Source organism: Marmota flaviventris, chromosome 18, assembly GCF_047511675.1.
Source record: "Marmota flaviventris isolate mMarFla1 chromosome 18, mMarFla1.hap1, whole genome shotgun sequence".
Classification (NCBI taxonomy): domain Eukaryota; kingdom Metazoa; phylum Chordata; class Mammalia; order Rodentia; family Sciuridae; genus Marmota; species Marmota flaviventris.
The window spans coordinates 5,050,908-5,071,549 of NC_092515.1; the positions used below are offsets into that span (position 1 = coordinate 5,050,908).

Sequence of the window (20,642 nt, forward strand, 5' to 3'; positions counted from 1 at the left end):
GTCCCTCTGCTTAAAATTTTCTACAGGCTCCCCACTGCCTAACAGAACACAGTTGAAGCCCCGCTTAACCCCAATAATGGAGACCCTGCATAAGCTGGTCCTATCTACCTTTTGGTCTATGTTTCCATCACTCCTCTGATGAACCTTCAGACATATCATTTCTTCTTGCTTTCTTTTTCTTTGCAGTGCTGGGGACCTGACCCAGGGCCTCATGCATGCTAGGCAAGAGCTCTGCCACTGAGCTACACCCCAATCCCAGACATATAATATTTTTAATTTCCTGAATTTGCACATATTATTTCTTGTGCCTGGAATGACCTTTGTCTACCTTGGAAATTCCTACATCCTACAAGACCAGCTCAAATATTGGCCTAGTCAAAATGAATCTATGGTGCCAGACATCATGGCGCACTCCCATAAGACCAGAGATTTGGGAGACGGGATGAAAGGATCAGAAGTTTAAGGCCAGCCTGGGCAACTTAGCAAGACCCTGTCTCAAAGTAAAAAAATTAAAAGGGCTGGGGATAAAGCTCAGGACTAGAGTGCTTGCCTAGCACTGGCAAAGCCCTTAGTGGAATTTCCAGTATCAAAAGAGAGAGGGAGAGAGAGAATTTATAATGAAAAAAAAAAAAAATCACAACAGAACATGGTTGCCTGTGAGGGGGGTTGGCAGGGAATGACTGGGGAGAGGGAACTTCCTGGTGACAGCAATGCTTAACATCTTGACAGGAAAGCATGTACATGGGGGGGCTCGTCAGATGATGTACATGTGTTGGGAGGTGATGAGTCAGGAAAGCTCCCCGCAGGAATGAGATTGGGACATCTATAAAAGAGGCCCCAGAGAACTGCCTAACCCTCTGCTAGAGAAGGCGAAGGCACCAGGCAACGCCTATGAATCAGGAAGCAAACCTTCCCCAGAATCCACCATCACCTTCGTGGTGGATTTCTGAGCCTCCAGAACCGTGGGAAACACACTTCTGTTGACACAGGACTCCGCTGATGGTACTTTTGATATGACCAAAACAACAGAAGCTGACCACCACTCCTCCTCGTGGTCTGCACGATTCCCAGGTGCTCAGAGGAGGCTGGGACTAGACAGAGCGGGGAGCCGGGTGGAGAACTCCCAGGACAAAGTCCGAAGGTGACCCCTGCATCTTGACAGAGCCGGGAGCGGGGCTGCGAGGTGAGAGCCTCTAGAACGTGGGGGATTCTAGGGAAGAGAGGCCAGGCCTAGGGACGGCGGGGAGGGAGAGGATGAAAGGGTACAGTGGCAGAGGACCCCCAAGATGGAGAGGGCCTGTCCAGCTGTGACTCCGGAGGGGAAGAACAAGTGGGGAGGTGGAAGAGGAAAAGGAGAGCCGCCGCGGGGTACCCTGTGCAGCAGGAGGGGCTGGAGCGGCTCTGAGGAATCTTGAGCACCTCTGGAAAGGGAGGCCCCGAAGGTCGAGTCTCGGAAGTTTGAGGGTCTAAGGCCGGTGAAAGGGCAGTGAGAGAAATGAGTTGATCCCAACAGGTGGACTCGGCAAGGGGCCTCCCCGACGACTCATCTCCCCCATGCGTTTGCTAGCAGTCTCCGGGCCTGGCTGGCTCCTCAGGAAGCCGCCGGGCGCGCCCAGAGCCACCGCAGACCAAGGCCTAAGTAATCAGCTTCCAAAAGGCGCGGAAAGATGCTAGCCAATCAGAGGGCGGGGCGAGGCCGCCGATCAGAAAGGCAGACCAACCAGGGCGAGGGTACCGGCCGCGCCTCTGGGCCCGGGGCCGGGACTTGGAAGCGACTCCGCCCAGGACGGCGGGGCGAGGGGAGTTGAGCGACGGAGCTTTCCGGCCAATCAGAGATGAGGGCGTGGCTAGTGCTGCGTACGTAACAAGGGACGGGCGGGGCTGAAAAACAAGCGCTGCTGCATTTCCCGGCAAATCCACAGCCAGCTCTACCCAACCGCTGGAGTCGGTCTGTGGGCTTTCCGAATTTGCCAATCTTTTTCGGAAGCTGCCTTTTACCGACATTTCCTAAAGTGGCGCGAGGTCCCGCCTCCACTCTCCTAGCCAGACAAGCGGACTTTAAAGGGCCAGGTACCGGGTAAGCAAAACTGGACCTCTGGTTCCCAGTGGAGTCGACCGGGATGACGTGAATTGGAGGAGCAATAAATAGCAGTGCCATTAAGAACCGACTGAGCTTGAACAGCTTGCTTGAGGTCACACACTTGAAGTACCTGAGCGGAGATTCAAGCCCTTATTTCTGAGCCTTGTATAGAAATAAGATGCCTCTTTGGCAAATGAGGTATTGAAATGGATAAAACCCACATTTGAAATCTGGAGATCCGGTTTTCATCAGTTTCCAGGAGAAAGGAAGTCAAGCCTCTTGATAAAAATCCTTCTACTCCAGCCGCTTGGTGTCATCTGGAACTTCTCATCCTTAAAATGGGACGTTGTGCACTTTTTGCTTTAAAAATTCATATTAAAAGGGGCCAGGATGAAAACTTAATTATCTTTGATTATCCTTACCCACCCCAGCAGTCCAGCGGCAAGTCCTAATATCCCTTCCTTCAAATACACCTCAAGTCCATTCGCATCTCCAGATCTCCAGCACCCTCACCCTCCTTGGAACTACCACCACGTCTCTCCTAGAGAAGAGCAGCGTCTTCCCTAGACTTTCTGATCTCACTTTTGCTTTCCACCAAGTCTGTTCTCCAAACTTCAGGAAAAGTGCTCGTAAAACTTGTCTGGTACAGGTGCTCACAAACGTAATCTCAGTGACTCAGAAGGCTGTGGCAAGAGAATTAGGAGTTTGAGGCCAGCCTGGGCAACTTATCCAGTCCTCGTCTCAGAATAAAAAAGGCTAGGGCTGGGGATATGGCTCAGTAGTAGTGTCTCTGGGTTCAATCCCCAGTATTCAACAACCAAAAAAAGCAACCAAATTATATCATACCTCTGCTTACAACTATTCAGTTTTTCAATATTCTTACAATTTAAAAAAAAAATACAGAGGCTGGGGATGTAACTCAGTGGTATAGCACTTGTCTAGCATGCATGAAGCCCCTGGGTTCAATCCTTAGCATCACAAAAAGAAGAAAAAGGAAAAAAAAAACCAATTTTTTCATTGCTGCCTACAAGATTCTATATGATCTGGATGCATCTTGTTTCTCCATTGAAAGCACAGACTTTAGGTCCAGGTTTCTGAGTTCAAATCCCAGCTGTGCCACATAGGTAACTTTGGGCAGGTTACTTTACCTCTCTGAGGTACAGTTTGGTCATCTGGAAATAAGGATTGAGTTTGTGGTATTCATGAAGACAGATCTAATAGACACATAGACCAATGATACAAAATAGAAGACAGAGACAAACCTACATATCTTCAGTCATGTGATCCTCAACAAACATGTTAAAAACATGGGTTGGGGTCGTGGCTCAGTGGTGGAGCACTTACCTTGCAAGTGTGAGGTACTGGGTTTGATCCTCAGCAGCTCATAAAAATGAATAAACTAAAGGTAGTATGTCCATCTACAACTGAAAAATACATATATTTTTAAAAAGATGTCAAAAACAGACATTGGAAAAAAGACAGCTTTTTAAGGGCTGAGGCTCAGGCTCAGCGGTAGTGAACTTGCCTGGCATGTGTGAAGCACTGGGTTTGATTCTCAGCACCGCATATAAATGAATAAAATAGTTGTCTATCAACAACTAAAAAATAAAACTAAAAATAAATTTTAAAAAGTTTTTTAAACAGTGCTGGTACAACTGGTTGTAGAAGAATGAAATTAAACCCTTATTTCTCACTCTGCACAAAAATCAACTCAATGGGTCAAAGTCCTAGGAATTAGACCAGAAACTATATAAATGCTAGAAGAAAATGGAAGTTGAACACTCCAGCATATGGGCACAGGCAATGGCTTTCTCAATAGGACCCCTAAAGCTCAGGAAATAATATCAGGAAATGGTATCAAATTTTAAAAATTCTGCACAGCAAAGGAAACAATTTGGAATGTGAAGAAATAATCTACAGAATGGGAGAAAATCTTTGCTAGTTTCTAGTGACAGAGGATTAATATCTAGAATATATAAAGAACTCAAAAAACTTGACTCCAAAAAGTCAGATAACCCAATTAGTAAATGGGCAATTGAATTAGACACTTCTCAAAGGAAGAAATACAAATGGCCAACAAATATATGAAAAAATGTTCAACATCACTAGCAATTAGGGAAATGCAAATCAAAACTACACTGAGATTTCATCTCACACTAGTCAGAAGGGCAGTCATCAAGAATACAAATAATAAATGTGCAGAGGATGTGGAGAAAAAGGAACACAGTTACATTTTTGGTGGGATTGTACATTAGTACAACCACTATGGAAATCAGTATGGTAGTTCCTCAAAAGATTAGGCTTGGAACCACCATATGACCAAGCTATACCACTCCGAGGTATTTATCCTAAAGAACTGAAGTCATCTTACTACTGTGATACATGCATACCCATGTTTATAGCAGCACAATTCACAGTAGCAAAACTATGGAACCAGCTTAGGTGTCCATCAGTAGATGAGTGGATTAAAAAATGTGGCATATACATACAATAGAGTTTTATTCAGCCATAAAGAAAAATAAAATTATGGCATTTGCAAGAAAATGGAAGAAACTAGAATCCATCATGTTAAAATAAAACTCAGAAGGTTAAGGATTGTATGTGTGCATGTACGAATATGTAACAACAAATTCCGCTCGTATGTACAACTATGATGCACCAATAAAAGTGGGGAAAATGTGTAAAGATAATTTTAGGCATCAAAAATAAAGACTAAGACATACAAAAAAGAGATCTCCATTTTATAAAATGACTGACTCAATACTGACTGACTCAATACAAAATTGTTGAGGTTGTGAAAACTAAGACTGAGAAAGGGCAGCAGATCACAGATGTAAAAACTGGTGAGATCTGAAAAGTTGAGTTCACTTAATGTCATGTCTGTTTCTTAGTTGGGATAAATGTACCATGCCAATGAGAGATGATAACATTAGAAGCTGGGTGAGGATTATAGGGGTATTCCACATTATCTTTGTAACTTTTCTGTAAATATAAAAGCGTTCCAAAATCAAACGTTTATTTTAAAAAAAAAAATCATTTCTTCTAGCTCATTCCTTTCCAATCCTGCATGCGCTATCCTTGCTCTAACCCAGAGCTCTGCACGGCTGTTCCTTCCAATCTCCAGGACTTCTGGTGCCTTCCCACCATAACATTGGCTAAGGACCTTATCTAAACATCCCTTGCCCTGAATTCACATCTTCAGGTAATGAGTCCTACAGAAAATGAACTATTTATGTCTTGTCCTTCTCCCTCACAAGCATGCAATTTCTTGAGTAGTGGCCACAGCTCTTTTGTCCTCAGCTCCCAGCCTGGAGCCCAGCACACAGGAGAAACTGAATAAGTATTTCTTAAATTCAAGGAGAGGAGAAGGACGATTACTTCTCAATAAAACACTACCGGGACAAGCAACAAGCCAACGCATTGGTTCCAGACTGACATCTGTTCAGACTCTGTGTTACGGCTTTGCACACGTGGTATCACGGGATATCACGAAAGTTTCACAAGAACCTGGGTGTAACATTAGCCCCAGTTCTCAGGCAAACATTAGTTCTCAGTTCTCGGACTGAGGCAAAGAGAAGAGGAAGACCCTAAAGTCACCAAGTCAGGCCGCACAGAATGGAATCCAGACCCTGGGGCGGCTGAGATTCCCACCATCTAGCTTCCCCTTTGCCCAGGAAGTGACTAAATGTCCAGTTTTCCCTGACTATAATGTCCAGGTAGTCCTGAAGGATTGTCCTGAGGCCACTTGTAGAAAGAGGGAGAGAGGAGGTGGAAGGACCCCTTGTCCTCTGGGTCTGAGGGAGGAAGGGGCTAGGTCAAAACGTGATGCCAGGGCTGCACCGCTCGGCGCCCCTGGAGCCCCCGGCTCTGCGCACTTGGCCAGAGCCCCGCCCTCTTTCTTCCCAGGCCCCGCCCCTCCGTCCCAAGCCCTGGAAGGATCCACGCGAAGTTGATGGAAGAGACTCCCGTGAAGATGGAACAACTAAAGAACGGACCAGCTGGATCCGAGGGGTAAGAGACTAAGACCCCTAAGAAAGAGACAGAGGCCCAGAGAGAAGAGGGGTCAGAGAAAGTGGGAGGGGGTGGGGGCTGAACCGACCCAGAGAGAGTGTCTGGTGGGGCGTTGGGGGCGGGGATCAGGATATCATCACATAGAAACAGAGTCTTAGGGGATTTTGGTGACGGTATCGAGCCAGAAACTTAGAAATGGGGAGAGGGCTAGAAATATATATTCGTCCAAGAAATTTCCGAGAGGGAACCAGGAGACTTGAAGGTGCTGGGGCAGCCATAGGGCTGAGAAAAAAGTAAGTGACACGTTTCCTGAGCACACACCAGACTCGGCCCTTAAATACTCTCCTTTGATGCCGCCAGGGTTATCTTTTTCCACCTCTTCAGTGCTGGGTATTGAACTCAGGGAGTCTGGCATGCTAGGCAAGTAAGTGCTCTACCCTCTACCGCTGAGCTACACCCCAGCCTCCAAAGCTATGTTTTGATATGAAAATGTGGGTTCCAATGAGAAATGATTTGCCCAAGATGCACCACAAGGGAGGCAGCTGCGAGTCAGAACTGAGTGTTAATGGCACAGCTGCAGGCCCGCTCTGCAGGAAACAGGGGGGACAAAGAGAAGGAACTGGAGTGAGGGTGTGAGAAAGTCAGAGGGGGGCTGCTGGTGGAGGTGCAGAGGCTGCCCTGCAGCGACAGGAGGAGGAGTTCAGAGAGGTGAGACCCACTGACCTGTCTTCTTGTCATCCTAGGAACAGCCTGCCCCTCCTGACACCTGGAGCTGAGGGCTGGTCCCCTGTGTCCATCCCAGCCCTGCCATCCTCGCTCGTGGGCACCCCACACCCAGCCCACCTGGGACTCCCCGAGCACCTGGCCTCTGTTACGGTTCCCATCCGCTTGGATGCCCTCTCCTACCTCCTGCACAGTGCCCTGATGGGGGCCTACAGCCTCCAGCAGTCCTTCCCCTCCTGCTCCTGCTCCCCACAGGCATGCCACACCCAGCCAGGAGTAGCCAAGAGGCCGTTCAGGGGTCGCGGAGGGTGGGGTGTTCTGCGCAGGCCCACCCGGGGCCAGGGCCAGTCAAGACGAGGCCCTGGGAGAGCTGAGCAACCAGAGAGGGACAGGGCAGGGGTCCCTTGGGCTGGCCCCAAGACCCCACCGGTGACACCTCCATCACCACCCACCCTGCTGGCCCAGGATGGGAAGAGGGAGCCACTCCTGGACCCCACACCTGCTGCTGAGGACTGGGAGACAGAATATTAGGACCCAGGGGAGGGTCCAGCACTTCGTCACCCACAGTTTATTTTTTCCTGGAGCCCAGAGTGACCTTAGCCCTTAGCCTCCTGTTAACCCCACCCCCACCCCCAAACCTGTGAGCCACGTGGTGAAGCTGGGACCTGTCTTAGGATCCCAAGTCAGGAAAGCCCTGAACCTGGACCTCGCATCCATGTCCACACCCACGCCTGCCTGCTGCATGGCCTCAGTCCCGTCCCCTGCACCATCCCCAACTGCAGCTACGCTCCTGAGCCCACCAGCACCTAGGGCTCCTCCAGGGCCATTCCCAGGCCACTCCAGATCCCTCAGCCCTTCCCCCCTGCCTCTCCACACCTCCATGCCTGTCCCCAAACCCACTGGCTCCTTCCCCTATCCCCAGCCCCAGCCCAGTCTCGGCCTTCCTTCCCAGCCCCATTCCCTGTGTGCCTCAGCCCCCCGCCCATGTTCAGCTCCATCTACAGACAGCTGTACCCCAGTACTGTCCCCTGCTGCTCAGGGTGCCCTGCTTGAACAATAAATGGAAGGCTGCACTTCGTCTTGGTGTGTTGTGTGTGCACGCAGCTTAGGCTAGCCCAGTGGGTGCTGTGGGAGGAGGAGGGTCCAGGGAGGGTCACAGAGAGAGGCCAGTGGGGCCAGGGGCTGGGGCAGGAGCCACCTGGATCCCTGCTTCAGCGAATTCCATTTGAGGCCTCTGCCACCTCTGCACTTCTGCCTGCTGGAAGCTGCTGGGCCATGGGGCCATTGTGTAGGGAGGCTTAAGGGATTTGGGGGGGACACGGGGCAGAGAGACCGGCGACCTGGCTCGGCTCAGTCTGCACAGAGGGGCTGTGGCAGAAGAAGGGCTCAGAGCAGGCTCTGCCACTCAGGTAGGCATCAGGCATGAGACCTGCAGCCCCCTCCCCGAGGACCTGAGGTCTGGGCTCCCCGCCCCCACCTTGTCCAGGGACCTGGTGTCCCAGCCCCAGCCCCCTCCCCCCCTGGGATCCAGGAATCCAGGCCCCCAGCCTGCTTCTCTCACAGAACCAGGAGTCCACACTCCAGCTTCCTCCCCACAAGGACTCAGGGGTCCCAGGCCTCCCCTCCTCCCCAAGTCCCTTCCTCCACCAGCACCCAGGTGCTCAGCTCCCAGCCCCCTCTCTCCCCTTCCCTGCAGATCACCATGTACAGCTTCATGGGTGGCGGCCTCTTCTGTGCATGGGTGGGGACCATCCTCCTGGTGGTGGCCACGGCAACAGACCACTGGATGCAGTACCGGCTGTCAGGGTCCTTCGCTCACCAAGGCCTGTGGCGGTACTGCCTGGGCCACAAGTGCTACCTGCAGACGGAGAGCATTGGTGAGCCCTGGGACAGAGCCCCCGCCACCACGGGGTGTTCCGGAGGGAGATCCTCCGGCTTTAAGGAAAAGGGACCACAGGCCCACAGCCACTGGGCTCGGAGGGGCAGAATCAGGATTTCAGGATTGTTTTCTAGCTGCAGGGGCAGGATGTATTAGTGTGGAGGTTAGGCTAGGAGGTGGCATTTCCTGAAACAAAGAGGTGTCAGGCACAGCAGCTGGAGCTGGGGTTGCCTGAACAACATTTTATAAATATCTGCTACAAGTGGGTTTAGTGGTGATGCAGTCCTGTCATCCCAGAGGTTCGGGAGGCCAAGGCAGGAGGATTGCAAGTTCAAAGGCAGCCTCAGAAGATTAGCAAGACCCTGTCTAAAAATGAAAAGGGGCTGGGGATTGTAGCTCAATGGTTATGCACCCCTACATGCAATCCTTGGTAATAATAATAATAATATACAAATAAATATCTACTATGGACCAATAATCATGTTAGGACCTGGGAGGCAGAGAAGCTGTACAGGTGCTGAATACTGGATGATGTACTTTATTACTGCATGCCAGGCCACCTTGCACACAGACATACAGAGAGATGCACATATAGATGTATAGTATATTACATAGAATAATAGTCTATCATATCCAAAAATTATATAGTGTGTCTTATGCATACAAATTATTTTAATAACACATTACATTTGATAGATTTGAAGTATATAATATAAATTAATAATATGTACTTGTAATACATTACATAATAGTTAATGTTATTTAACTAATACTATAGTTACTAATAGTACTAATAGTAGTAATAGTAGCAGCCTGCATTTATTGAGTGCTTACTGTGTCCAACGTGCTATTCTTAACACTTTGTGTGGGTTAAGCCCCTGCTGTCTCCCAGCACCGCCAGGAGGGCAGGTCAAGGGTGTGTGTGAATAGAGAGATTTGACTGTGAATAGTCAAACATCCTCTGAGGGGCGCATCCTTACCGAATTCTCCTCTGTGGCAGGGAGATTTCTTCGCAGACCCCTTTGCTGAGTCAGCCTTGAGAGAGGGGCAGCACAATACCCACTGCTGGGGGACACGCTGAGGTGGGGAGCAGTGGGAGGGTTTGTCACGCCATCTGCCTGACACCACACATGCTTTTTACTTGTGGCTGACCCTTGGTGACCCCTTCCATCCCTCCCACTTCAGCCTGGGCCCTCTGTGATGGGCTGCTCTGAGTTGCCTCCTCAGCTCACCCCTGCCAGGTTTAGTGCAGGTCTCCAGTTCCTTTGACATCCTTGGGGCCACAAAACCAGGGACAGCCACTTGCATGGATTCTTGGGTATTTGTCAAAACAGCTGACTTGACTTGAATCCGCCGTAATTTGCTCCCCCAATTTAAGAGCAGGAGCCCTTGACTTGCTTCCTGGGTGCCTAACCCAGTTGCTGGTTGAAGATAAGGAGTGGGAGACAGTACTAGGGCCCTGGTAGCAAGGCCCTGTCTTCACAGAGCTGAAAATTTGGTGGGAACAGACAGGCATTGTGGACAAGGTAAAAGTAAATGAACAGGACTTTGGAGATGAGCGAGGGGCCTGAGGAAATGGAAGAGGGCTCCGAGAGAGCAGGAGGGCGCGGAGAATCTGAACTCACCGCTCGTTCAACAAACATTTCTCCAGACCCGTGTGCAAACCAAACCTGGGCTGAGGTTGTTCACGGCAAGAATCAACACAGTCCCTGTCCTCAGGGAGAAATCAGGACCCTGAACAGCGGGTGAGCGTGATGCCCGGAGGCGAAGGACCTTCTCAGAGGAGGTCTTGAGAGACAGGAGGATGAGGAGGAGCTTGCCAGGTGGAAAGGAAGGCGTCTGCGGAGAAGCCCAGGGCAGCTGGCTGGGGTCACGGAGAGGGCGAGATGTCCTGTCCCAGGGAAGCAGGGTCCCTGCTAGAGCGGCCTGGGAGTGACCTGGGTGTTCCCACAGCCTACTGGAATGCCACCCGGGCCTTCATGATCCTGTCCGCTCTGTGCGCCACCTCGGGCATCGTCATGGGCATCCTGGCCTTTGCGCAGCAGTCCGCCTTCACCCGCCTGTCGCGGCCCTTCTCGGCGGGCATCATGTTTTTTGCCTCCAGTGAGTGAGCCCTCCCCTCCCCCCTTCCAACTCCCAGCTCCCCCTCATTCCCAGCTCTGCCCCCTAATGGCAACCCACTCCCCAAACCAACTTCTCAACCGCCCCCCTCCACTGAGAACCCTCAGTTCTGATTCCAGTCGCATCTGACACCACGTGGTGCACTTTACTTCTGGCTTAACCACTCCACAGGTTAGGGTCACAGCTCCTGGTCACAGCTCCCAGGCCAACTGTACTTCTGACCAGCTGACTACAAATCCAAGGGTTCCTGAAATGTATTGGAGAGAAGAGCAGCACACCCCTGTAATCCCAGTGACTGGGGAGGCTGAGGCAGGAGGATCACAAGTTCAAGGCCAGCCTCAGTACAACTTAGCCAGACCCTGTCTTAAAATAAAAATTAAAAAGGTGGGTGGGGAGCTGGGGATATAGCTCAGTGGTGGAGCACCCCTGGGTTCAATCTCTAGGACCAATACACACACACACACACACACACACACACACACACATATTGGGGCAACTCTAGAACTCAGGAAAGTGCTCTGCTTACAGCAGGATCAGACAGGTTCCCCACGCACCCCACAGTCCTGATCTGCAGGCAGACTCGTGGGTTTTAGTCAGTGTCGTTACACAGGCTTGCTTGACAGAACAACTGGCCATGAGTGGAGCCTGACCTCCAGCCCCCACTGCTCCCCAAGGGGTTGTGTTGACATCAAGGGGCTCAGAGCTCCAGCCCCAGGCGCTCTCCTGGTGAGCGGCTTCCTGAGTCACGGATGTGAACTCAGGTGTGGCCCACGGGCTCAGGAATGACAAAGAGAGTCCTGTTACTCAGGGGCTCTCAGGGATTCGACCTCCCTCCTGTGTGTACACTGCCCCCCTGCCCCAGTTCTCCAGCCCCATGCACACCCTTCTCCCTTCCCCCATCCTGCCTTCCCTGACCTCTGCCCCTCCCCCGGCGGCAGCCCCCTACCCACCCCACACCCAGCCCCCCTGGGCCGTCCTCACCATCCTCTCTCCCCAGCCCTCTTCGTGCTGTTGGCCTTGGCCATTTACACGGGAGTCACGGTCAGCTTCCTAGGCCGCCGCTTCGGGGACTGGCGCTTTTCCTGGTCTTACATCCTGGGCTGGGTAGCCCTGCTCATGACCTTCTTTGCAGGTACCAGGGTGGGAAGGTCAATGTCCGGGACAGGGTGGGCACTCGGGGTGGGGGCGAGATGCTGGGGTGTTCCCCATGCACCCCACAGTCCTGATCTGCAGGCAGACTCCAGGCCTGAGGGGCCTGGGGCCTGTGGCCACCCAGGGATGGAGGGAAGGAGTGTGGGGGCTTGGGAGGGGTCTGCAGGTCCACTGGGATCCCTTCCCGCAGGGATTTTCTACATGTGTGCCTACCGCATGCATGAGTGCCGGCGCCTGTCCACGCCCCGCTGAGCCCAACGTCAGCCCAGTTACAGTGAGGTCACTGGAGAGGAGGAGGGTCTGGAGGCCTGAAATCCTGGTTCCTGGGGGGATGTGGGGCTCAGTCCCAGACTCGGGGAAGGGGCCTCTGACTCCTGTGTCCTGAGGGGAAGGAAGAAGAACAGGGCCTGGCGACGGGCAGTGGAGGTGACCCAATCCCCAACCTGCCGGGCCGTTGTTAGAGAAACAATATCCTTTAGAGTGACATTTTGGGGTCTAATAAAACTGACGTGAAACTACCGCAGTGTGAATCTTTGGAGGTGAAAAGAAGCAGAGGTGAGTGTGGTCGGTGGGTGTGAGGTAGGGGTGCCGTATTATGGAGGCCCAGCCCTCTCCATTTCTGTAAGTTTGGGGACAGAGATACATCACGTGGTCTCACCCAGGAATTAGTCATGGATGTGTCAGATAACAGGATCAATGAAAAGGTGAGAGAGAAAACAGCCTCCCTGGCAAGCCACCCCCAGTCCCTGTGGGCTCCCCCAGTCTCCTCTCCCGCCCTGGCAGGGGCTCCTCCAGCTAGAAACAGCACACTCGGAGCTTGCACCGTTGATGAACCTGACTTCTCTTCATTCACCCACTCATTAGTTCATTTAGTAAACAGATGCCAACCACAGGAGACTAGTTAGTGAGGTGGATTCTAATAATAAGCATTTTTATTACAGCCTATGCGAATAAATGTTATGTGAATAGGAGCTTATTCCCTAACGTATTATTTATTGGAGCCTCCTCAAAAAACAATACTGTATTTATAGAGGCTTCCTCTGATAATAATGGCAGTTGAGGCCTTCTGTAATAATAATGTATTGGGGCCTATGTAGATACAAATATTTACTGAGGCTTATTTCAGTAATCGTATTTATAAGGGCTTATTGGGCAATAATAATGATATAATTATAACTCCAGAATCAGATCTCCAGCTACTGACTCAACATTTCCACTTGAAAAGAAGAGACATCTCAAATGTCACAGGTCTAAAAATAAGTTCCTCCCTCCCTCCGTCTCTCTCTCTCTCTCTCTCTCTCTCTCTCCACCCACCCCCCCCACAAGTGCTCCTCTCATGCTCTCCCCTTCTTAGAAAATGACAACTCCATTTTTACATAGTTGCTCAAGACAAGAACGTTGCAGATCATCAGTCCTCCCCACCCTTCCTTCCTTCCTTCCTTCCTTCCTTCCTTCCTTCCTTCCTTCCTTCCTTCCTTCCTTCTTTCCTTCCTTCTTTCTTCCTTTTTTCTTTCCTTCCCAGGGATTGGACGCAGGGATATTTAACCACTAAGCACATCCCCAGCCTTTTCTCTTTTCATTTTGAGACAGGGTCTCACTAAGTTGCTGAGGCTAGCCTCAAACTTGAGATCTTCCTGCCTCAAGCCTCCCAAGCCACTGGGATTACAGGTGGGAGCCACCACGCCCAGCTCTCAGTCCCTTCTTTCCATCACATCCAACATCTAATCTATGAGCATATTTGCTCATAGATCAGCATTATTATGTTGACTCTACCTTTAAAAATGTATCTGCATTTTGGCTCCTTCTTGTCCATCCACAGTTACCACCTGGTCCAAGCCTTAATTGTCCCCACCTGACATTGCCACAGCCTCCTAGGCAGCCTCCTGGCCTGGTCTCCCCTCCCCAACCCCTGCGGAATCTGCTCTGCACAGGGTTCAGATGCAGTTTTGTGAAGACACAATTTGAATGGTGCCAATTCTCTGGCCGGGTGCAGGCATTCACTTCTTCAATGGAATGTATGATATAATGTAGGTTCGGGGACAATCAGGGTCCTACATGCCTTGTGCAATGCTGTATTCTCAATTTTGGGCCCCTAAATCAATAAGATCTTATTCCTGTTAAGACAGAAATAACTTCTTGAAGTCTGAAAAAAAACATGGAAAGTAGTGGAAGGAGAGAGACTTTGGATATACCAAATAAAAGAGTAGAAGTGTGAGGCATGGGAGGAGGGTCTTGGGTGCGGGTGGAGCCTTGGGATTTGAGGCAGGGGGCATTGGCCCTGAAGACAGAATCAATACCAATAGAGCCAAGAGCAGCTCTCTGTGTGGCCAGGGTGGGTGGAGCAGACCCTTCACAGAAGACCCCTGAGTGATGACGCTGGGTGGGTGTTCTGTATGGTTGGGGGCTGCTAAGGAGTGCTCGAGCCTGAAGAGGCAGGAAAGGCCTGGAGAGACCCGGGGTGACTCAGAAAAACTGGCAGCACTTAGATAGACAGGTAGAGATCTAAGGAAACCAGCAGTTTGACAGTGTGGACAAGCAAGGAACTCATGTGCACTCTCAGGAAAAGCTTCAAAACCAGCCTGGTTTCCCCTCTGGCCACCTCAGACCAACCTCCTGTTCAAGGTCACATTTGGCTCTCCTGCCTTTGTGCTCTTCTTCCTGACCTCCACCTGCCCCCGCTGGCTCAAGGTGTGTGTGCCCAGCCTGGGCCCAGCCTGGGATGCTCACATGTGCGGGGATTTGCTGGGGCCAGGGACAACTCACCTGTGTGTATGCGGCAGGCCTGGATGTCAGGGTGCTCACTTGAGGGAAGGAGAAACAGGGGTGTGGGCTTGGACCTGGAGGTGAAGATGAGGGTGACAGGTGGGCAGGGAGGAGCTAGAGGGGCTGGGTTTGGGGCTGCGGTTGAGTTTGGAGCTGGAACTGGGGTTATGATGGGGTCACTGTCACAGGTGGCCTCTGTGCTCACCACCCACCAGTAGCCCCGACTTCCTGAAGCTGTCTGGCTGCTCCTTGCCACAGACCTGTCTGTATGTTTGTGCTGGTGACCCTCCTGCTCATGATGACCTTCACCCATGTCTGCAGGCCTGTCCTTGTTCTCAGGAGCACCCACTTGCCTCACTGGTGGGGACCTGAGCAGAGATGGGGCCTACAAATTGAGCAGAGAAGCTAGCCTCCTGGGACATTTCTTGTTCTCTCCATTCTCCAGCCGTCCTGGGACAGCTGGCCCAGTTCATTGTCATGACCAATGTCCCCTTCCAGGCCATTCCCCCATTCATAGGAGGAAGGTGTTCCTGGGCCTTCTCCCTGGGCTGTGGCACTCCCGCCTCCCAGGTGAGGTGTTGTCCAGGACCTGATGCTGAGAGGCCAGAGGCCGGCCCTGACATCTTTGTCCCCACTGCCCATGCACCTGCCGCCCCCATGCTGAAGAACCCACCACCAGGCAGAGTTGCCTCTCATTTATCAGATGAGGATGTGGGCAGGTCTTCCTCTCCATGGCCTTTCAGAATGCTAGCTCTCCACCCCATTTGCCTGCCCCAGGTATAAATTTCAGCCCTGGACCTGGAGTCTAGTTCTGGCCCCCTAGTCCCTTCCTTTGGTGGAGACCCTCCCTGGAGTTGGGGCCCTCTTTTCCCAGAACAGAAGGTTACAAAACCACAGGAAAGCATGACAGGTCACCAACTGTCCCCTCCAGCCGCAACTCCCCTCCCATTTAACTCACACCAGAGCCTGATTGGCCACCTCCCACCTCCTCCGGGCCCCCAAGTCTCTCTTTCTCACCCCTTCCAGGAAGCTATCTCTGGTGTTAAGGGTTCCAAGGGTGGGAGGTATAGAACCTGCCACAAAGACACAAGTTCTAAGCCACCAGCTAAACCACCAATGCTTTGACACCCCCAGTGCCCGCCCTCTACACACGGCAGGAGGGAGCCCAGCCTTGCCGGGGAGGGCGGGCTTGGTTGTATGTGCAACTCAGGAAGAGTCAGCTGATGGGAACTGTGAGAAAACAGCCTGGCCTCTTCTGAGGTTGCACAAGGCACCTAGCAGATTCTGCTGCGTGCTGGCTTCTTCTGGAGCTCAGAGAACCCAGGAGTTTGGGCACACAGTTCCTCCTCTCTCCAAGTCTGCAGCCTGGGTCTGAAACCTTTTCATTGCCTGGAGCCCAGAAACCCAGCACTCACCCCATGGAGCCCTGCCGGTCTCTGGCCCTGCTTGCTGGCTCCCTGGGCTTGATAGCCTCCCTGGTTGCTCTGAGCACCGATTTTTGGTTCGTGGCCATGGGACCCACCTCCTCTGCTCACTCAGGCCTCTGGCCATCGGGACATTGGGAGACAGTAGCAGGTAAGGGGGAGAGGGCTCTCATATGGGAGGATGGCCGGTGGGGAATGGACACTCAGAAGTCTCATCTGCATCCAGCTTCCATCCACGTGACCCAGAGCTTCTGCATCCTGGCTGCTGTGTGGGGCCTGGTGTCGGTGGGCTTCCTGGTCCTGTCCTGTATCCCTTCCTTGTCTGCCCCAGGCCGCGGCCCTCTGGTCTCAACCATCACAGCCTTTGCTGCAGGTACTCTGGGAAGGGTTTGGGCTTCGAAGCCTGTGAGCTCCTCCAGAGGCCTGAACCATCTCTCTCTGCTCCTTGCCCCCAGCTCTCTCCTTGGTGGTGGCCATGGCTGTGTACACAGGAGAGAGGTGGGCCCAGCCTCAACACCCGCAGATCCAGACCTTCTTTTCCTGGTCCTTCTACCTGGGTTGGGTCTCAGCCATCCTCTGGCTTTGTGCAGGTAACCACCCAGCCCTGGGGAGCTGGGGAGGCCCAGCTAGAAACAGTGAGGGTGCAAAGCAGGAGGAAGTGCTTAATTCTCTCTGGCCACCCCAGGTGCCCTGAGTCTAGGTGCTCACCATGGTGCCCGGCAGCCTGGCTATGAAAGCTTGTGAGTGGAAGGCGAGAATACCAGGATGAGTCTGGGGCGCTGTTCTCTGAAGGCATCATCAGAAGCTGCTGGAACGAATGCCTGACTCTGCCTTTATCCCTCTCTCCCAGCCCTTCCCCCTCCATTTATTATGTCTTCATTCATTCAATAAAAATTTGCTGAGTCCTGATATTTCAAGATTAATTCAGTCAAGATGGAAACCAGCCCCACATTGGCTCCTTGGTGGGTGACAGTGGGTGTCCAGGGTGGGTGAGAGCTGGCCAGACCTGCCTGCAGGGTGCTTCTGGGCACAGGCTCAATGTGGGCACAGGCTCAATATGTCCCAAGTGTGTCTCCTGCTTTCTTTCTCTAGTGCTTTTCTTTTCTTTCTTTCTTTGCACTGGGGATTGAACCCAGGGGCACTGTATCACGGAGCTCAGCCCTTTTTTCTTTTGAGATAGGGCCTCACTAAGCTGCCCAGACTGCTCTGGAGCTTGTGATCCTCCTGCCTCAGCCTCCCGAGTTGCTAGGATGATAGCTGTGCGCCTCTGCACCTGGTTCTAACGCTCTTCTTTCTCCCTTTCTCATTTCTTCTGTGTCCTTTCCCCTTTTTACTCTTCTCTCTCCTTTGCTGGGCCATGCTAGGGTCACTGACATGTCAGACCCAGTTCCTGCCCAACAGGGGCTCAGTGAGAAGAGGAGAGGCAGTTCAAGACCAGCCTGGGCAACTTAGCAAGACCAGGAGGAAGTGCCGGGGGATTTTTAAATAAAATTTTTAAAGGATCTGGGAATGTAGCTCCGTGGTGGGATGTTTGCTAGCATGTGCAAGGCCCTGGGTTTACCCATGGGAGCAGGAAGGTGACAGGAAGACCAGCCCTCTGGTACAAGTGCAGAGATGAACTCTTGAGGGGAAAAGGCATTTAGGAACTTCTTGAGGGCCAAGACAGGGTAATTTCTAGGTAGAGGGACCCAAAGATGCAGGCAATAGGAAGTCCAGAAGTTTTCAGGGGATGGAGAATGATGTTCTGTGGCCAGAATGTGGAATAGAGAGGGAGAGAGAACAGAGAAACAGATGGGATCTGGGGACCTCTGATGCCACAGTGGGCTTTCTCCTCAGGGTGATCTGGAGTTAGGAGAAATTTGTGAGCAAGGGAGAGACAGTGTCCCTAAGTGCCAGAAAGATTCATCTGGGAACATGGAAGTGAGGCCTGGAGGTTAGGGAGGTGATAGGAGAGGGGAAGGGATGGGGCCTGAGCTGGATCAGGGCCCAAGATGGAAAAGAGGGAATGACCCTGACAGATGCAGGGGCCTGGACAGTGTCCAGGGCTCTGCCTGATGAACTGGGTGGGTTGGTGGGTCCATCCCAAGTTTGGTGGAAGCCTCTGAGTTCCGTTGGGATGTGGCTGAGTGTGAGGTCCTGGGGGACAGCCAGGAGCAGGTGAGGACTGGTCTGGGGTCTCAGAAGATGTTGGAGATGGATTTGGGGTTGTTCTCAGAACATCAGGTGCCAGCTGGGGGAGTGAGGAGGCCCACCTGGAAAGAGGTGCAGGATGGCGCCTCAGGGGACAGCAGCGCTGACAAGGGCAGTGGAGGAGATGCCAGCGTCCTGAGCCCGCATGTGGTCTGAGAGGGCACAGTTGGAGAGCTGCCGCAGACCCAAGTTCCTGGGGTGCCTTGAATGTCAAGGGAAGAGAAATTTCTCAAAGGACTTGATCTCCCATGTGAGATCACCACCCCTACCCCTAGGCCTGTGGATGAGAGGGTTGCTGGCCAGTGTGTGGAATGTGGGAAGGGGTGGGGGTATTCCTTTAAATGGCTGCTGAGGGAGGGAGTTCTGGAACTTTGGCTGCCTCACAGACACCCAGTCTCCCTTCCCCCACCCCTCTGGGCTCCGAGTCTAAGAAGCCCCAGGGAGCTGAGTGTGAGTCACTTGGGTGGGAAGGACACTGGGTGGGTTGAAAGGACATTCCACCTGTGGAGGGAGGCCCCTGGGAAGAGGTTCTGGAGCAGAGCTGAGGCCAGGGGCCTCCATGGGGGGGTCTCAAAGTCCCTAGTTGGAAGGCTTGGGCAGGGAGGACTGAGGGTCTGTGGGGAGGGGCAGTGGGTCCCCAGGCAGAGTTACTAAGGGAGGGACCTGGGGCGTGGGGGTCTAAAGGAAGGGGGTCTTCAGGTTCCCAGGAGTAGCGGCCCCAGAAAGGGGTGCTGGGGGCGAGAGACATCCTGAAGCGCGGCCTCTGGGGTGTGGCCAATCCTGCCTGTGTGGTCCTTGGCAGCAGCCTCCTTGGCATGGGGGTGAAGCGGAGCCTTCAGAGCGGGGGCACTTTGCTCACCATCTTGGCCAACGTCCTCACGGTGCTGTCCACTGCCACCAACTACTGGACCCGCCACCACCAGGGCCACAGTGGCCTGTGGCAGGAATGTACCAAAAACACCTGCTCCAACATCCCCTGCCAGAGTGAGGCCCGCCCTCCCAGATGTCAGACCACACTTGTGAGCCCCCCAGACAGCCCCAGACACAAAAGCTGGGCCCAAGAGCAGGTGCCCATCCCGCCCCTTTCACTCCAGGCCCAGATCCAGCTGCCTTCCATGGCTCGGGCCACTGCCGACTCCCACTTGTGGACCAGATTCCCTGCCACGACATTAACCGCCCATCCCCACGTGACCTCTAGGTCCCCAACCAAACACCTGACTCTGGGTCGGGAAAGCTGGGCTCTTGGCGGGTGGACTTGTTGGCCAGGGCAGCTCCACCTTGCGACCCAAGCTGTCGCAGGAGGGGCAGCTCCCGCTCAGGACTGATGCGGCCCACTCTCCCCAGCCACGCTGGCCGTTACCGCGGCGTGCATGGTGCTGACGGCTGGTTTTGGCATCGTGGCCATGGTGATGGGGATGCGGATTACGTGCCACAAGGGCGAGCCGCTGCGGGCCCGGACTACAGTCTCCTTGCTCTTCCTTAGCGGTGAGAGGCAGCAGCCACCAGCAGAGGGTGGGCCTGGGAGTGACCAAGGGGCTTGAGCTGGGCGGAAACGAGCAGAAGGTGTGGGGCAGTATTTGGAGCAGGAGGAACTAAGGGGCAGGACTCGACGCCCGGCTTCGAGGGGGTGGGTGGGCGTGGTCACAACGGGGCGGTTCTTAGGGGTGTGGCCTGGGTGGTGCCACGGTGTAGACCCACCTGGCCATGCTCACCTGGCGGGCGGGCGTGGCCCAGGGCTGCTGCTGCTGACCGCCCTGATAGGCTACACGGTGAAGAATGCCTGGAAGGACGACGTCTTCTTCTCCTGGTCCTATTTTTTGGGATGGCTGGCTTTACCCTTCTATATTCTCGCGGGTAATTTGGACCGTCGGGAAGAGGGTTGAAGAGACTGTCCAGAGGACCCCCTCCCCCGAGACTCCCCAGCCACTACCCCCGGGACACCCCACAGTGACTTCCAAACGCACTCCACTCCATACTCCCGCGGACCCAGCAGAGACGCCCTTGGCACCCCAAATCCCAGTCCCCCGGGCCCGCCTGGTCATCGGCCCCAGGGCCCACTTTCCTCCACCCGCCCTCGCTCCCCTCCCTCCCGCCAGGCTTCTGCTTTCTCCTGGCGGACATGATCCTGCAAAGCACCGATGCCATCAGTGGATTCCCCGTGTGCCTGTAACCGCGTCTGCCTGGGACAGAATAAAGGAACGGCTTTTATCGCCATGGCTCCAAGTGCATTTCTGGGGGACACAGGGCCACGGGGTCGCTGACGTGGGGGTATATAGAGGCTCAGGGGGGACAGAAGGGC

General features: G+C 53.2%; 4 protein-coding genes across 5 annotated transcripts; all 4 read left to right on the forward strand.

Annotated features, from left to right (window-relative positions):
- The first annotated feature begins 726 nt into the window (after positions 1-726).
- Positions 727-7,887, forward strand: C18H19orf84 (chromosome 18 C19orf84 homolog). 2 transcript variants are annotated; one of them, XM_027924139.2, is made up of 3 exons: positions 727-1,183; positions 5,987-6,091; positions 6,835-7,887. In XM_027924139.2, the coding sequence occupies exons 2-3, from the start codon at positions 6,033-6,035 to the stop codon at positions 7,343-7,345; spliced, it is 570 nt and encodes a 189-aa protein (XP_027779940.2). In that variant the 5' UTR covers positions 727-1,183; positions 5,987-6,032; the 3' UTR covers positions 7,346-7,887. The 2 variants fall into 2 exon arrangements, with proteins under 2 accessions (XP_027779940.2, XP_027779939.2); XM_027924138.3 differs by lacking the exon at positions 727-1,183 and adding an exon at positions 5,246-5,796.
- Positions 6,525-12,484, forward strand: Lim2 (lens intrinsic membrane protein 2). Its single transcript, XM_027924141.3, has 5 exons — positions 6,525-6,799; positions 8,511-8,691; positions 10,647-10,796; positions 11,812-11,946; positions 12,157-12,484. The coding sequence occupies exons 2-5, from the start codon at positions 8,517-8,519 to the stop codon at positions 12,216-12,218; spliced, it is 522 nt and encodes a 173-aa protein (XP_027779942.1). The 5' UTR covers positions 6,525-6,799; positions 8,511-8,516; the 3' UTR covers positions 12,219-12,484.
- Positions 12,485-15,888: 3,404 nt separating this feature from the next.
- Positions 15,889-17,062, forward strand: Nkg7 (natural killer cell granule protein 7). Its single transcript, XM_027924142.3, has 4 exons — positions 15,889-16,304; positions 16,380-16,526; positions 16,609-16,743; positions 16,839-17,062. The coding sequence occupies exons 1-4, from the start codon at positions 16,148-16,150 to the stop codon at positions 16,895-16,897; spliced, it is 498 nt and encodes a 165-aa protein (XP_027779943.1). The 5' UTR covers positions 15,889-16,147; the 3' UTR covers positions 16,898-17,062.
- A 2,044-nt stretch (positions 17,063-19,106) lies between these two features.
- On the forward strand, positions 19,107-20,415 carry Cldnd2 (claudin domain containing 2). Its single transcript, XM_027924148.2, has 3 exons — positions 19,107-19,327; positions 19,688-19,828; positions 20,078-20,415. The coding sequence occupies exons 1-3, from the start codon at positions 19,159-19,161 to the stop codon at positions 20,224-20,226; spliced, it is 459 nt and encodes a 152-aa protein (XP_027779949.2). The 5' UTR covers positions 19,107-19,158; the 3' UTR covers positions 20,227-20,415.
- Positions 20,416-20,642: the final 227 nt, after the last annotated feature.